Raw genomic sequence first — 17,237 nt, 5'->3', positions numbered from 1 at the left:
CTCTGTCCAAATTCCCTCTCCAGGTTTCTTGTAGCCCCTTTAAGCACTGGAAGCTGCTTTAAGTTCTCCCTGGAGCCTTGTTCAGGCACATGTACAAGTACCAGTAATAAAGCTCTTACTTTTGCCTTCACAAGTGGAAACACACACGCATGTACTTGGCTTTGGCTACACGGATCACCCAGCTAAACCTATTGATGGAGTCAGCAGGACCTGGAACAAACTTATTTTTAGATACCATAATCCTCAATATATTAATTTGCTTTCACTCTTGGTCTTCCATACGCTGTCTGTCTTCTTCATTTGCAATGGAATGACATCCACCTACATTACTCTCTGCAAATCTTAAGAAGACTTTACTCACAGAAGCTTGCAATAGCTAAAAAACATGGAAACACAAGCAATCCAGGGAGAATAATCGTGGCTCTGATGTCAGGTCCATAGCTTGGCCTTTATCCTTCATTATACACCCCATCCAAAAAGAGCTTTAGAAATAAATAAGCACCAAGCCTCAAAAATACAAGTTGTTGGAGCTTCATACATGGTTAAAAGTTGGAATATAGTTTAGAGTAAACTTGATGAAGTCCTGCCATTTGGGTTACAGCAAACAGCTTCTTCAATAAGACTTTAACACAATAAACGCCCATTACTGTTACCATCTTGCTGAGGAGGGTAGAAAAGGACCATAAAACTGAGTGGCACATTTAAAATTCTTTGGAAAATACTGGCTCTTGGAACACACCACACAATGACTGTAATTAATACCAGTCCTTTAAAGTAGTCCTAAAGCCTACTGAAATCCAAGCGAGTATTGCATTGCTGGGAGCAACAACTCCATCCCGAGCTGTATTTTCTGTTATCATTTTAAATACAAGTTCTCCATCAGAAGGGGGTTATAATTCATCCATCTGCCAAACGGAATCACACACCTTTGCCCTCATTATTTATAGAGCTTTTCTGGGGAGGATCTCAGGACTTTACTCTTTCAAGCCTCACAAGTTCAACAGCCCAGGAGTTATATAAACAGTATTTTACAATTGGAACTATTTTCCCAGCAAAAGGATCACGCCAGGGGAGGGCTATTGGAATGATCCCTTTCACTAAACTAACATTGCTTTACTCATAATTCCACAGCTTCAGAGGGACCCAGGCTGAAGGCCACTGAGTGATCCCCAGCCTCACTGGCAGGCAATGCCCAGTACTTCAGGGGGCAGGGGAACAAGGGTTGCAGGCTACACAGCACCCGAAAGCAGAGCAACTCTTTTCAGGGAAGAGAAGCCTAAATAAAGGCTGAGGAAACAGCTTATTTTAAGCAGTGAACAAGGCAATACACGCATAGACTTAAACAGGTTGCAGCCAACAGATCACAGAACAGCAGACTAGTTTGTGCTGGAAGAGACCTTAGAGCTCATCCAGTTCCAACCCCTGCCACGGGCAGGGACCCCTTCCACTGGAGCAGCTTGCTCCAAGCCCCTGTGTCCAACCTGGCCTTGAGCACTGCCAGGGATGGGGCAGCCACAGCTTCTCTGGGCACCCTGTGCCAGCGCCTCAGCACCCTCACAGGGAAGAGCTTCTGCCTAAGAGCTCATCTCAGTCTCCCCTCTGGCAGGTTAAACCCATTCCCCTTGTCCCAAGCCCCTCTCCAGGTTTCCTGCAGCCCCTTTAGGCACTGGAGCTGCTCTCAGGTCTCCCCTTCAGGAGCCTTCTCTTCCCCAGGCTGCTCAGCCTGTCGGACCGCCCGTCTCGGATCGCACCTCGGCAGCGATGCTGCAGCCGTAGGACGTGTTGCTGGTGCGTGGCGCTGCTCCTCCCGCCTGGGGATGCTCCCGGGAGCTCCGCGAGTAGAGCCCCGAGCCTCGGACCCCCTCCGCCGGCAGCGCCCGGCTTCGCCCGGAGCATCGCCTCCCTCCGCACTGCGCGGAGAAGCAAGCACGCTGTCCGGAGAGCCCTGTGTGCCGGCGGCTACCGCGGCTCGGATTTGGGGGTTCGGGGGGGCGAGAAGAGCGATGGACAAGAGAGCCCCAGTGTATTCTGAGCACAGCGGCACCGGCATCGCCCGAAGCACCCCGCCGCCGGTCCGGGGCGGGATGCAGCCCCCATTCAGCGAGCTCCGGGGCTCTCCGGGGCACGGAACGAGCTTCAGCCCCTCCGACCGGGAACAAACATCCCCCCCCATCCACAACAGGCATGTTTGCAGCAACATGATATCACCTAATAACGCCGAATAAGGCAATGACTGTAGGTTGGAGCGATGCGATCCTGCCGGTCTCACCCCACGGCGCGGAAAGCTATTTGCAGATTTGCTAAGCCCTTTTGAATGAATGCATCTGCAGCTGACCTTTAACAATAGGCGCTGAAATAGCACAATCTGTGGGACCAGATTTGAGGGGGGGGGGGGGGGAAGGGGAAGGAAGAGATGGGTGAATATTATAATCACTGCAATCTCATTCACTTCCTTTCCCAAACCCCCGCACACTGTTGGGGAAAGCGGTATTTTCCTTTCCACTGGGGTTCTATCACGAAAGAACCGGTTCCAACGCCGGCTCAGCCACATGGCACCCCGAAAGCGAGCAGCCCCACCGCTACCCTCCCTCCCCTCTTCCCACGGGCATCGCTCCGCGGAGGGGTGACTACGACAGGGATGCCCCGGTCCCCACTCCCCTCCGGCCGCTCTCTCACCTTCCCTGGCTTTCAACAAGACGGTGTTGGCAACGATGTTTTCCAGCTCCATTGACGAGCTCGGGCAGCGTAGGCAGGCAGGCGGCGGCACTGCAGCAGGACGTCACTCCCGAGGTGCGGAGTCTCCGGGCGACCACCCGCCGCCAGCCCTTAGCCCGCTATGCCCCGGTGCATGGCCCCGGCCGCTCCGCTCCGCTCCGCACGCTGTGCGCTCCCGCAGCACCCGGCCCCGCTACTCCATCCCCCGCCCCGCCGGCTCCCCGCCGGTTTGAGGGCTCGGGCGCTCCTGCTTCCCTCCCCCGGGGGTGTGGCACCGCGGAGCGGCCCCGCAGCCCCGCGCAGGCGCCAGCCTCTCCGCCGGCTCCGCGGGGCCGGGCACGCCGGGACCTGTAGTCCTTGGGGCGCACCCTCCGCACCTGGAGCCCGCACCGCGGCCGCGCAACGGCACCGCGGAGGGGCGGCGAGCGCCCGCCCTAGGGGAGGGGAAGGGGATGGGGATGGGGATGGGCGCGGCGGGCGGACGGAGCTGGTGCGGGGGGGGGGGTGCTGTTCGGTTCCGTTCGGGGCGGTGGGGAAGAGCGGAGGGAGCCCGCGGAGCGATGCGCGCAGGGATGCGCGGTACCCGGCGGCGCCGCGCAGTCCTGGTACCGGGCGCCACCCCGCGGCAGCTGCCCCGGCACCCTCGGGGCTCCCCTCGCTTCCCCTCCGTGCTCAACGCCGCCTCTGAGAGGCTCGTACACGAGAGAAGGAGCCCCCGACCTCTTCTTCATCTTGAAGATGCTTCACCCCATGCCCTTTTTGCCACGGGCTTCCGATGTTCCTGAAGGTCCTAAAAGTGCCTGTAGGATGCCCGAGGATACCCGAGGGATTCCCATAATTTCTGCCACACTGTATTCTTTAATGCTGGTGAGCAGTTGCGTGAGACATCAGCCACTTGTGGAAAGTTTGTGAATTTTAAGCACTAAATTACAACATAAATTCTCCTCTGTCTATATAAGACAGATGCTGGTGTCAGCATGATCCTGACTTTCCTGGCAACAGGGTAGATCGATTCAGCAGGTCAAGCAAAGGAAGAGGAATAAAACCAGTCCATTACTCTCACTAACACTCTTCCCCCATCTGCATGTGCATTGATTAAAACCACATGAAGCAAACCAAATTAAAACATGCACCTTCTTGTAAGTGGGGCACAGACACTGCTTTTCCTTTTTTTCTTCTTCTTTTTATTGTACTGATCCTATTTCTTCCTGCAGCCAGACAGAAATGAACAGCAGAACTCACAGGCTGCCCAGAACACATATTCTGAACTCAGGAAATAAAAGAGAAATGTACTTAGTGAATAATACTTCGGGCATTAGGACACAATGGTTGTAACAAATGCCTTTTGTACCCATTCAGTGTTAGAGGATAGAATTTAGCATGTTACTGTGCAGAGCAGGAGGCACGGCTACGTACAATCTGCTATATCCTCTCTCCTATCGCTCCAGAGGACTTTCAGAGCAGTGCCATGTTGTGGTTGCTTTCTTTGTAAGCACCAAGTCCAACAGCAGCAGTCCAACAACAGTGTCTGTAAGTACAGGAAGATGTTTCTCTGATTAATTCTTCAGGGAAAAAATGCTTCCTGGAAACCAGAGCCTTTGCATAGAGATGAGGTGCCCAAGGAGTGTCTGCCCTGCTTGTTGTCTGACCACTTCTGTGCCAGGACTGAGGCTTGCTTGTAAACACAGCAAATTCTGCTCAGGCTGGAAGAGAGGAGTAGGACTTGAGGGTGTTGGGTAATGAGAAGCTCCCCATGACCCGGCTTCAGTGAGCGCAGAACCCCACCTTGTGCTGGGCTGCATCCCCAGAGCATGAGCAGCAGTCAAGGGAGGGGATTCTTCCCTCTGGGGAGACTCAGAACACTTGGAAATCAGCATGTGCACTGAGCAACTGCACTGCTCCTCTTTTATCTCGTATCAATATGTATCTCTACACACACAGCCACCTGCAGTGTTGTCCTGTACACTTTCTGAACATTTATTTAACCCCTGAAAGGATAAACAGATTTACCAAAACAGTTACAACAGATCCATGTGGTGTTTCGAAGTGCCAGGGATCTACTTAATGCTCATGAACAGTGCAGCCCTGAAGTGCTTCACGGTCCTGGCAACCAAAGACCCAGTTGCACAGGGGCAGCAACTGAACAGTGTTGTGTTGCTGCCAGAGCAGTTAATTCAACTAAGCTGAGTGACTTTGCATCACAGTGGAGTAGGATCAGTCGCATAACTTAAATGTGGCTGCACGAAGTGGGTGGAAAGCTCAGCTCTGCCACTGGACTGCTGAGATTCTGAATAAGGCATTTGTTTTAGTTACACATCTACATGAAGAGCAGCAATTCTGACCTCACATTTATTGGTGAGAACAACGGGGTGGGTTTTCTTAATGATTCTTTAACAAAATAAAACTTGTTTCCAATAAATCTGAGTCAATGTGGTTCATTAGCACAACACCCCGCTCTGAAAACCAGAATCAGGCAATCAGTCCTCAACACATCTCTCTCTTCTACTGTAGTTTTTCAAGCCTAAATATAGACCAGGGTCTGCTTCATGCAGATGGATGACCCATTTCATGGCCCCACAGGTAGCCAGAGCAAGTGCCACTGCACACACCTACTTGCCTTGAAGTCCGTCAGCTGGTCTCTGTGAAACCCATGGCAGCATTTGGAATGTTACCTCATGTCAGTATCTTCATCTCTGTGCCAACTGGAACACCTGGCTCACAAAAACAACAAAAGTAGAAAATATGAGGAAGAATTACTTCATTTCTATCCATTTTTCTCTTGTGACAATGCAGCCCTTGTGCTTCAAAGTATGTCCACACTTGATTTACTGGAGTACTCAGGTTCTCCATGAGTGAGGGAGAAAGAAACAAGAGACCTATGAGCCTGTTCCACTGCTTATCTTATTCTACTCTTATCTTATTCCGCTGTTGTAAAGGCTGATGCTGGAATATTCAGGCATGGACAGGGTGGCAGGGAATGAATACATGTCATTTTTGCTGGATCCTGATTCAATGTTTGCTGGGAGAAAAGGGAAAATTGAGTCTGAATCTTTTATTTTGGAAGGAGAGAAAAAAAAAAAAAAAAAAAAAAAAAGAGGTTACCAAACCCCAGTTAAACTCTGTAAAAAGGTGCTTTCTAAGGTGCTTTCTAAGGTGCTTAATGTGTTTCATTGTTCTGCTTTTAAATAGAACATCTTCATCGGAAGTCATTGGGGAAGGCCTAGGAAAAAAAGCCCTTTTTGGGGTGCTGAAGATGAGGACAGAGCTGGGCTGGCAGCCATCTTTCCTTCATGGGAGAGGTTTGTAGATGAGACAGCAGCACGGTGCGAGACCCAAACGCATCGGTGTAATGAGGAGGCAGCACGGCAGTGTGACGGTGTGAGCGGCTGGAGGATGAGTCATGGCAGGGTGGGCTCTGCAGCTCAGCCAGAAGCACAGCAGCAGCACACCAGCGTTATCCTGCACCAGGGAGGAACTGCCTGGGCAGCCTGCTGGGAACGGCAGGATAACACAGACCCCCAGCAAGCCACATGTCAGAAAGGCTTTTGCCTACACTTATCGATGGCAAGCATACCCTAAACAGCAGCTATCTCCTAAATCCATGGTATAGTACACCATTAATGCAGCGAAGCCTGTTCATGATTAGCTCTAAGCTGGGTTGTGTTTGGAATTGCTTCTGAAACTTAATTCTGCAAACAGGGAAATTCTTTTGGCTCCTTCTGAGATGCGGCATCAGCAGGTGGGAGCACGCAGGTCGACGAGCAAGCGTTTGCAGGCACTGTAACCTTTAACAGAGCGCCTCCGTGTAAGGACAGAGGCTGCCATCTACCAACAGCCATGGGGTGATGCATCACGGCTGAAGCAGAATCATAGAATGGTTTGGGTCGGAACAGACCTTAAGGACACCTACTTCCAACCCACTGTCATGGGCAGGGATGGGTTGATTTGCTTTGGTTTAGGTAAAAAAAAAAGTTAATGTCTTTTGTTTCTTCCCATTCCCAAACCTTTTCTCAGTTATCCATTTCCTCAAGGCAGAGGACAAAGGATTGTTACAGCACTTGAGCACATGGAATAAAATAACCTTCTAGAAGAGAAGGAGATTCTAGTTTTCAAACAAGCAGGTGTACACAGCCCATACTCTGCACCGAATCTGCCATTCAATGACCCACTGGAGCAGATGTGATTTGGGATTTGCTCACCCCCTCCATCAGGTTTAGGGAGAAGCAGCTACCTTGTCATTAATATTTGGTGGTGTTACTGATGTGATTGAAAGAGCTCTTTAAAATCAACTCTCGTGTAACAACACATGAGGATTATGTTGCACTTTTTATCAACAGATCTCAAAAGTTTTTCACCAGAAAGCCATACATAATTATTCCCAGATAGGGAAAAGAGGCACAAAAGGAGAGCAGGCAGAGAAGTATCCTAACCAAAAGTAAATTTTACATCTCCTGCTATCCATTCGAGTGCCTCATCTGCTGCTTTGCACCGTGTGACAATACAAACTTCTCCCTGAAGCCTGCTGAAATCCCTGGACAGCCTTTCACCAACTTCAGATGTCTCACTTTGAATCAGGCTTAAATACTCTAATCCCTCACATGCAAACACGTCCATGCAGTCCTGAGCTCATGCTGCACCAGTCTGAACTAACGCTCCCTCACTGCAAGATGAGATATGAAACTGGGGCCTGTCCAGCCAGGCAAAAGCCTGTGGGAATAGAACAAAGCAGACAACCAACAAGATTTGGAACAGGATGCACATATGGTATTGCTCGATAGATTTATTTTGAACTTCAGATGGCAAGAACAGGGTTTAGCAGCTGCTCGAGCCTGTGCCAGAGCTGATTTCAAAGGAACGACTCTTTTGCCAGGTGAGCTTTGGCAGTGACAAAGTCCATCTTCAAATTGTAGGGATGCCCAGTACATAGGAAAATGGAAAATCACCCCCCTGTTAAATGGCAGTATTTCATACTCTTGCCCAGAAGCCTGAGAAGTTGAATTATGCTGCCTTCATAACAAAGCATGAGCAATATTTCCCCACCTGCAAGCCAAGTGTTTTAAACAAAGAGTTTTAAACAAATACAACTTTCCAGGGAGGGGGGAAGGACATCGGTTCAGAATACATCAGCTTACAAGTTGTGAATAATCATCTGTGGGTGAGACAACCATCCTCAGGAAATCCGAGCAATAGCCCTTTTCTTGCTGCCACAATACAGCTCCCACAGCTGAGGGAAAGGAACCCTCGCACACTATTTGCTGCCCAGGGAGCACGTCTCTCCATGGGGACATGTGCCAGTCAGGCAGATGTGGCCACAGTCATAGAATCATAGTGCTGGGTCAGTGAACCAGCAGGTTCTGAGTTAAGGAACCTTATGAACCCCTTGCTTCTCATTAGCCCTTTGTTAAGAGAAACCTGAAGGTGTGCGAGAGACGAGTTCAGTTTAGACTCGTGCTATGAAGCAGGGCTGCTTGGAAGTGCCAGCTGGACGTGGACAGTGCTGGGACAGTCACTGCTGAGCCAGGGGATGACTGAGCTACTCAGCTTATTTGCATGTCTGTTGCCTAAAAGTTAGGGGCATTCTTGCTCAAAAACCCCTCAAAGCCTGAAAGTGGAAATGACTAATTTCTCTGTTAGAAAACATGTCAGATACAGCATGGATGAGCTGTTCTGTGGCCTGCAGCCCTGGAGATGGACAGAGAAGGAGCTGTTGTTGAAAGACATGCCCACAGTAGAGGTTTGGGATGGTTTTATGCCGCTGCTGAGGGCTGTCAGCAGAGCAGTGAGCAGCAAAGCTGAGCCAGGGACACCTGCAGAGTGTCTGTGGAGAGCAGCAAAGAAACATAAACCATTACCTGGGTGGATTGCCTGAACAGCAATGCAGAATGGCATGACTGAAGTGGTAAATGCTCCATCCCTGGCAGTGTTCAAGGCCAGGCTGGACAGAGCCTTGGGCGACATGGTCTAGTGTGAGGCATCTCTGCCCGTGGCAGGGGAGTTGGAACTGGGTGATCTTAAGGTCCTTTCCAACCCTAACTATTCTGTGTTTCTATGCATTAGTGGATGCAGGAAGCAGTTAGACTACTATGTGGATGGACTCCATACTGCAGTATCCATATACTTTAGTGTCCACATTTTCTTCCCCCTCATGTCACCATGGCTATAGGAAGAGTTCATCTCTTGCACCTTTATGCAGAACTTCATCTTCATCACCTCCTTTTGGGCACCTCCATCTTCATCACACGCCCAGCCAGCAGTTCAGTATCTCTGTGCATGTATGAGTAGATAACGTTGTTCTGGCTGCTCTATTGGGAACTACAGGTTTTGAGATCATCAGAGCCACATTTCCAGCTGTCATTGGCTACATCTAGATTAATAAATTGAGTGCCACAGAAAGGTACCAGTGACTGAAACTGGTGATGATGTTACGTGTTTAGAAAAGTCTCAGCGTGCTTTTGGACAACACTGCCACAAACAGTTCCTTGGCCACAGGAGAGGGTTAATACTGGCTACTGACCAAACCTAGCAGGTAGGTTGTGCACAACCTCTCTCTTTTGAAGGCTCAGAGGTGACCAGACCACACCAGTGGGAACAGTACTAGAAAGATATTAGCACATTTATTCCAAAATATAGATTCAGCATCCACTGGGCTCATCCCAAGGGCCTGGGATGTAGCTGACATCATTCTGGCTGCCTTTGGCTTTGGCCCCAGAAGCTGAGTTTATCCTGCCAATGGAGCCAGACTTCCCTCTATTTCACAAGGTGAGATCTCCCCTTTGTAAAAGGCTGTGGACATTTATAAATGAGAATATTACACCAGAAATTACCAGACCCAGAAGTGAAACTGGGTTCAACTCTATTTGACTATTTAAATGAAAAAACACACAGAAAGAAGCTAAGGAAATAAAAATGGACGTTCAGAAAGTGATTCTCAGTACTCTGGATTGTGCATGCCGCTTGCGCTGCTCCAAAGCATATGGCTACAACAGGGCAGGCAGCCGACACTTAGCGGTCTCTGTTGCTGCCACCATCAGGTGTTCTACAAAACCAGCTTTAGAAACTCTTGTACTGCTCAGCTGACTATTAAAGCATCTCCTTTAGCTTGAGTTGTGATGGTTCACACAGCCAGCAATCCTGGGACAAACCTGCAGAGCAGACGGAAGCCACAAATAAGCACTCAGCTTAACACAGCACTGCTGACTAGCAGCAATGAGCACCTGTGTGGGGAATTAGGCAATGACTTTGGTTTGCATCAGCTCACAGCTGAGGAGCAGAGCAGTCACACAGCTATCCCAATGCAATCGCTTAGTTACTATTAAACAGCTAAACTCTGAGTTCAGTAAAGCCAGGGCCAACTGCACCCCTAGACGGTGAGCAGCAGGTTAAGGGAGGGGATTTTCTTCATCTGCTGAGCTCTGGGGAGTAACCCCCTGCAGTCCTGATCCAGCTCTGGGACCACAGCACAAGAGGGACGTGGAGCTGTTGGAGCGAGGCCAGAGGAGGCCATGGAGATGCTGCGAGGGCTGGAGCAGCTCTGCTCTGGAGCCAGGCTGAGAGAGCTGGGCTGGGGCAGCCTGGAGAAGAGAAGGCTCCTGAAGGGGAGACCTGAGAGCATCTCCAGTGCCTAAAGGGGCTACAGGAAACCTGGAGAGGGGCTTTGGACAAGGGCCTGTAGGGACAGGCCAAGGGGAATGGCTTGAACCTGCCCGAGGGGAGACTGAGATGAGCTCTTAGGCAGAAGCTCTTCCCTGTGAGGGTGCTGAGGCGCTGGCACAGGGTGCCCAGAGAAGCTGTGGCTGCCCCATCCCTGGCAGTGTTCAAGGCCAGGTTGGACACAGGGGCTTGGAGCAAGCTGCTCCAGTGGAAGGGGTCCCTGCCCGTGGCAGGGGTTGGAACTGGATGAGCTGTAAGCTCCCTTCCAGCCCACACCAGCCCGGGATCACCCCCCCAGCTGCGTTTGAACACCCGCACCACGCTGCTCACCCCGCTCCGGGCCCTCCCAGCTCCCACCGCCGCCGCCGATAGGCTCGGCCCGGGCAGCGCCTCTCGCACCCGCGGCCTCTCCGCCCCGCCCCGCCGCTTCCCGCGCCCGCAGGCCGCGCTCCGCCCGCTCGCTCAAGATGGCCGCCGCGCTGGGCCGGCTGCTGCGGAGCGCGGTGAGTGCCCCGCGTCCCGGTGAGCGCCCCGCGGCCGCCCCAGCCGCGGGGCTCTGACGCTCCCTGTCCCCCCGCAGGTCCCCGCCGCCGGGAGGACGCTGACGGCGCGGCCGCTGCCCTGCGCCCGCCGCCACTTCAGCCTCGGTAAGTGCGGAGGCGGCGGGGCCGCCGCAGGGCTCGCCTTGGGCCGCGGCGGACGGAGCGGGCCCGGCCGCTCTTGGGCAGCGCCCGGAGCGGGGGAGCCCCGGCCAGGCCTTGGCCCCGGCCCCGTTTGCTGGCCCGCATCAGTGGTTTCTCGCCCGCAGGCTCGCCTCGGTTCTCTCCAGCGGTTACACAGCACGCCCCGTTCTTCAAGGGAACGGCGGTTGTTAACGGGGAGTTCAAGGAGCTGAGCCTGGATGATTTCAAAGGGAAATACCTGGTTCTCTTCTTCTACCCGCTGGACTTGTGAGTGCGGGTTGCTCCCCTTCCGCACGGGCCTGCTGCCCGGCTGAAGGTCATCAGAAGCGCTGCACAGCGATGCGCTCTGAAGCGGCGGGTTTGGCGGTGGTTGGGTGAACCTTGCAGGGCAGATGCGTGTGTTTCTGCGGTGTGAGTGATAAGGCTTGGGGACGCAGCCGCTGTGTGTTAAAGCAATGGATGTCGTGGGTATAGAGCATCCTACCGCTGCCAGGACTGCTTTGGGAGGTAGATACGGCCTTACAAGTGTGGCTTCTCTTAGTGAGGGCATCGCCCTGCATCCCAGGGTTGCCTTCATTGAAATGAACCAAACTAATAGTTTATTTCCTAGTAATAAATACATAATAACTTGGCCGCCCCATTCCTGGCAGTGTTCAAGGCCAGGCTGGACGGGGCTTGGAGCAATCTGCTCCAGTGGAAGGTGTCCCTGCCCAGGGCAGGGCGCTGGGACTGGGTGAGCTTTAAGGCCCCTTCCAACACAAACCAGGCTGTGATTCTGATATGATTTTTAAGCAGTGGGGCTGGCAGAACTGCAGCTAGACAGCTCCAAAGCAAAAGGGGAACAGATGCGGTTGAGCATGTCCACAAGACTTGAATTGCACGCTGATGTACATGGGCACATGGGGGAGGATTTAACCTGCAGTGCTTTCTGCTATAGTTCCAAAAACCTCTCTGTCTAGAGGGTGTCTAGTAAAAACAGTTCCTCTGTCTCCGCAAAAAGCCTGTCTAGAACCGAGAGCTGAAAACTGGTGTGGGAGCTCTGTGGCTGTGGATTTGAGACTGAAATGAATCCTGAAGAGGAAACATGGTTAAAATTGCCATGCTGAAGGAAATGCTCCGCTGCATTAGTGCTTAGAAACAGACCTGAGAATCCTTTACTAAAACACTGAAGACTGCAGAATCATTATAGCCTGTTCTCTCTTCCCACCCAGCACCTTTGTCTGCCCCACAGAAATTGTGGCTTTCAGCGACAAAGCAAAGGAGTTTCGTGATGTGAACTGCGAAGTGGTGGCAGTGTCTGTGGATTCCCATTTTTGTCATCTGGCCTGGATAAATACGCCACGAAAGGTATGAATTGAGCAGCTGCTTGGGTCTTTCTCTGTTGCTTTGTTGTCTTTTCACAAGAGCTTGTGAGAAGAAGAGTGGAATAAAATACTGTGCTAACACCGATTTCAGTAGACTGCTTAAAGTGATATGTGGTTAACTTCTACATTTGATGACATAATTCTATCTTCAACATGTGTTTTCTTGCTCTTTTCCTTAACAGTTTGGAGAGGGAAGGTATCTTTGGTTTGCTCTCTTGATAGTTTTGTAGGTTGCATCATATCCTTCTGTGTTTATCTCGGAAGACAAATACTCAGTATACGTGGCACTGTCCCAGGCTGCTTGTTCCAGCTGATGGTTTGTATGTGCCATTGCAGGAAGTGAACTTTCTGCAGTGTTAGTCTGTAGTAAATGTAGTACAATGTACAATGTAGTAAAAGAGCTGCTAGTCATTATTAAGCAATGCCTAACAATGGTGGCTTCAGACTGGAAGCAGAACAACCAGCTATTGGAGCACTTATCATAGAATCCTAGTACGGTTTGGGTTGGAATGGATCTTAAAGATTATCTGGTTCTAACCGCCCTGCCATGGGCAGGGACACCTTCCACTAGAGCAGGCTGCTCCAAGCCCCTGTGTCCAACCTGGCCTTGAACACTGCCAGGGATGGGGCAGCCACAGCTTCTCTGGGCACCCTGTGCCAGCGCTTCAGCACCCTCACAGGGAAGAGCTTCTGCCTAAGAGCTCATCTCAGTCTCCCCTCGGGCAGGTTAAAGCCATTCCCCTCGGCCTGTCCCTACAGGCCCTTGTCCAAAGCCCCTCTCCAGGTTTCTTGTAGCCTCTTTAGGCACTGGAAGCTGGTGTGAGGTCTCCCCTTAAGAAGTCCTCTCTTCTCCAGGCTGACCCAGCCCAGGTCTCTCAGCCTTATTAACTCTCACTTGCTGAAGTGGTTCCACTTTTGTAGTACTGAGACCCTCAGCTTTCTTTGGGGAAGGAAGGTGACAGAGATGGCCTTGTGCACGAGAGGAGCCTGTTTCAGACTTACATAAAAACATGTGGCTTTGGTCACATAGAGCATCTCAGTAATTTGGTCAGCTGTGGAAAATCAGGAGTGTCATGGGAAGGTGCAGAAGTGCCTGTGGTGCTGCCTGTGTGGACAGTGGTCTGTAGTACTGCTTGCAGACTGGGCACACCTCAGGTGCACACCTCTGCCATTGCCACACCAGGGGAGGGAGGAGAGTTTGCTGTATTTAATATGGTAGCAAGAGCATTTGATTTGCTGCATGCTTTGTTCAAAGCACTAAAATGTGACCATGGGCTGACTTCACTGTCTCACGCAAAAGCTGTTCAGTCAGGCACTGCTCCATGCAAAACACCCTGCAAAGAGTGGAAAGAATTCCATGATGGCACAGGCAGGAAACTGACACCCGGAGAAGCCAAGGCCTTGGTTTCTTCAGCAGATATCTCTGTGCAAACTCTGTGTGCAAGAACTCTGTTGCAGACAAGGCTTTGCAGGATCAGGGTCTGAGTGACTGCAGTTACACAATGATTCACTGATGAAGCCATGAATAGAAAAGCAAACAAATTCCCAGCTTGTTTCAAGGATATAGAGCTTATCTCTCTTGCAGTTCCAGTTGCAAAACTGAAAGAAGTCCTGGTAGACTCTCCAAATAGTACTTAAATTGATTTGGGGCAGGTAAAAATAGTATGTGCACTGAATAGAGAGCAGCAGAACTCTGACATCCCTAATGTGGCTGTTGGAAGCCTTGAGCTTTCTCTGTTCATAGGATGAAGACTTGTTTTCCCTTTTCGCCGCCATGTTCCTCTTGTGTAATTTTGAGCACTTCAGTATGCAGTAGACATGTTTGTATTCAAAGCTCCTAAATAGGGCACAAGGGAAATCTTTCTGGAAATTGGACTTGACATAGGAAGCCTTTTACCATTGAAATGAGCAATTCTGAAATGCTCACTGCAAAAGTTTTCATGTTCCAAAGAAACCAAATATTCCTGTCTACTTAAAAACCACAAAACAAATCAAAACCAACCAGCCAACAACCCCACACCCTCCTGTGTTTCCTTCCATGGAGCTAATGTCATGGATGGATTTTGTTGTATATCCTCAAGAGCATTGAATCTAGCAACTGATGAAAGGTAATCCTAAGAAGTGTTTTATAACCACATGGAATCTTCTTCTGTTCTCTAGAGTGGTGGTTTGGGCAAAATGAATATTCCAGTTCTGTCAGACCTCTCAAAACAAATCTCCCGGGATTATGGTGTGCTGCTGGAAGCACCTGGCATAGCACTGAGGTAAGGTGTGACTGCTCATAACTGTACCCAGCCTCAACCACCATCAGCCATACTGTCTCCTGCAGAGAAACTGCATGAGGATCAAGCAGTCCATCACAAGGACTGTGGGATGTTACTTTTCCAGCAGAACTTCTCCTGAATCCCACCCCAGGAAAAGGGCACATGGCCATTATGGCCATTGAGTTGAGATGGTTCCAGGCCTCTCTCAGAATGCGTGCAGGGGAAGGCAGCTGCTCTGCGGTGAGCGAGGCGGAGAACTCCATCTCACTGAGGAAAACACGAGTAGGACAGAAGAGCATTTATGATTTTAAAACATATTTTCACAGTTTAGGTCTATCCCTTCTTCCTTGTGCTTGGTTTCTTCTGAAGGGAGAAGAAACTGCCTTAAGTTCTGTGTAAGTTCTAAAGCAGTTGTCCCAGAGGCCCCTACAGTCAATCCCATGATTATGTAGAGGAGAAAATGCCAATTTCATTTTAATTCCACCATGGCCATGCTTATTAAAAGCAAATAGTGGTCCCTGAGAAAGAATGAATTGAGTGGGCGTCTTCTGGAGACCTTCAGTTCCTGATCTCTGGATACTTGTTTGTTGACAAATTAATTAGTATGGTAAGACCAGGCTTTGGTTTTCACAAACGTTTATATGCAGTAGGATTTAGTGTAGTCACTTCATGTGTGAGCAGCTCTTCACTCAGTACCTTCAGATTTTCATACCAAAAAGACATGGGAAGGATGTCAGCTATTGACTTTGACATATAGGTGGAAGGAGAAGTTCCACCTCTGTTACGCATCTGCCTGGATTTAATAGTCTTTATGCATACTTTCTCATAAGTAATCTCACTATACCCTCCCAGTTGACTGGTTCTTGCCTTTTGATCACTAACACTAAGTCAGACGTGGTATTGCTACTCCTACCTCTGATACGTGCACATAAGCATGATTACCCTGCTGAAATAGTCTAGTTTCTTGTTTGGTCTTGGAATGTGATTCGCATTCCCTAACTCCTTGCTCAATTACAGAGGTCTTTTCATCATTGATCCAAATGGGATCGTCAAGCATCTGAGCATCAATGATCTCCCCGTTGGCCGTAGTGTGGAAGAGACTCTCCGCTTGGTGAAAGCATTCCAGTTTGTGGAAACACATGGAGAGGTTTGCCCGGCAAACTGGACTCCAGACTCCCCTACAGTAAGTGTCTGCTGCATACCACTTCTCTAAATATAGCCACTGACTTATTTTGGCATGTCTGAAGGGCTGAGAACCACCGTAACGTGAGGTGCTGGACTCAAGCTGTGCCTGTTGTTTAAATCTGAGGCTGTTATCAGTTGGACCAGTTCAGTCTATTTTTATGATACAAAATGTGTGATTTCTGTGAAGAAAGCCACTGATTTTCTTTTACAAGACACAAATTATGTTTAAAACTCCAAATTTGGCTTGGACTTACCACCAGTTGTGTTCAGGCTTTTTACTCATTTAATGCCCTGCTTGATATTTGGCAGAAAAATGTGTTACATACTTAAAACTTGCAAGTAGGAGCTTGTACATCATTTGGACTTTCATCTTTCAAGTGCAGAAATGGAAATAACATCTTTCTTTATTAACTATGCATGGATTTTCTTGGATAAAATGTCAAATCTGGTAAATTCCCTTATTTATAGTGTGCAATAACTAAACTTTCTTTTCTTGACAGATCAAACCAACCCCAGAAGCTTCCAAAGAATATTTTGAGAAAGTGCATAAATAAACACCCAAATGTGTGGGGAAAAAAACTCTTGGTTACCATAAACAGAAGACATTAGGAAAGCAGCTGTGATTATCATTGATAATAATAAAATCAAAGTTGTCATTTTCTCCTGATGAAGAAGAAATTAAATGCTGAAATAGTTACTGGCTCCCTTGTCTTGCTTTAAAAAGAAGGATCAAACTGAGGCTTATCCCCCCATTCCCTTTTTGCAGCTTCAGTTTCATGGGTTTCTGTGACATGATCTTTGTCCTGACTACAAGTACATAAAGTACAATTGTCTTCCACTGGGTTTCCTCTCTTTCCTTAACTAGTTTTGGAGCAGAAAATGTCCCACATTTTCCTTTCTCACATGGAAAGCTAGATTCTGTAACGAGTTTAAAACAATGGGGACAATACAGAAAATAAACTATCGATACATGGTATGTGTTTAATGAATTTTGCAGGGGAAGAGATTAATGTAACAAAACTGTAAATGCACTATTACTTGAATGTAAGTAAGTGCCATTTGATTCCTGCATGTAGTCAAGGATGCAGGGCAGCTACAGAGGAGGGTTAACAAGCATGAAGAACTTTGATTCTGCATGGAAGATGGTAAAAGCTTGAACCCCAATAGTGTACTTACTGGAGTTTAACAACAAGCCTGTCATTTAAAGCATTGCTTGTTTGTTAGCTGAAAAATTGAAAGCAGTGCAGCATCTCTAGAAATAATAATAAATCTTACTGTTGGCAAACAGCGGGTGCGTTGCTTTGCTTTTCTTTCACTTTTTTCCTAGATTCCTATTTGTGTTTTGAAGAGCTTGGGTAAGTCCCGTTGCCATAGAA

The 17,237-nt window shown here is 49.3% G+C and overlaps 2 protein-coding genes across 2 annotated transcripts in view; one reads left to right on the top strand and one right to left on the bottom strand.

The window, feature by feature from the left end:
* Window positions 1-2,900, bottom strand: part of GRK5 (G protein-coupled receptor kinase 5) — a 167,321-nt gene extending 164,421 nt beyond the window's left edge. The window contains exon 1 of the mRNA XM_065672377.1: window positions 2,677-2,900. Coding sequence (XP_065528449.1) covers window positions 2,677-2,728 — 52 coding nt within the window. The 5' untranslated portion in view covers window positions 2,729-2,900. The remainder of the gene's footprint in view (window positions 1-2,676) is intronic.
* Window positions 2,901-10,770: 7,870 nt separating this feature from the next.
* PRDX3 (peroxiredoxin 3) lies at window positions 10,771-16,558 on the top strand. Its single transcript, XM_065672376.1, has 7 exons — window positions 10,771-10,868; window positions 10,946-11,012; window positions 11,174-11,315; window positions 12,260-12,395; window positions 14,573-14,676; window positions 15,694-15,859; window positions 16,362-16,558. The coding sequence occupies exons 1-7, from the start codon at window positions 10,833-10,835 to the stop codon at window positions 16,413-16,415; spliced, it is 705 nt and encodes a 234-aa protein (XP_065528448.1). The 5' UTR covers window positions 10,771-10,832; the 3' UTR covers window positions 16,416-16,558.
* Window positions 16,559-17,237: the final 679 nt, after the last annotated feature.

Source organism: Lathamus discolor, chromosome 3 (genome assembly GCF_037157495.1).
Source record: "Lathamus discolor isolate bLatDis1 chromosome 3, bLatDis1.hap1, whole genome shotgun sequence".
Lineage (NCBI taxonomy): Eukaryota > Metazoa > Chordata > Aves > Psittaciformes > Psittacidae > Lathamus > Lathamus discolor.
Note: the sequence above shows the minus strand (reverse complement) of the source record. Positions and strands in the feature narration are given on the sequence as shown.

Bases quoted from the DNA above. Each gene is read 5' to 3' on its own strand.
- PRDX3 (XM_065672376.1), top strand. From the start codon at position 10,833: ATGGCCGCCGCGCTGGGCCGGCTGCTGCGGAGCGCG. The intron at 10,869-10,945 runs GTGAGTGCCCCG...GTCCCCCCGCAG, and splicing joins GCCGGCTGCTGCGGAGCGCG to GTCCCCGCCGCCGGGAGGAC. The intron at 11,013-11,173 runs GTAAGTGCGGAG...TCTCGCCCGCAG, and splicing joins CCGCCGCCACTTCAGCCTCG to GCTCGCCTCGGTTCTCTCCA.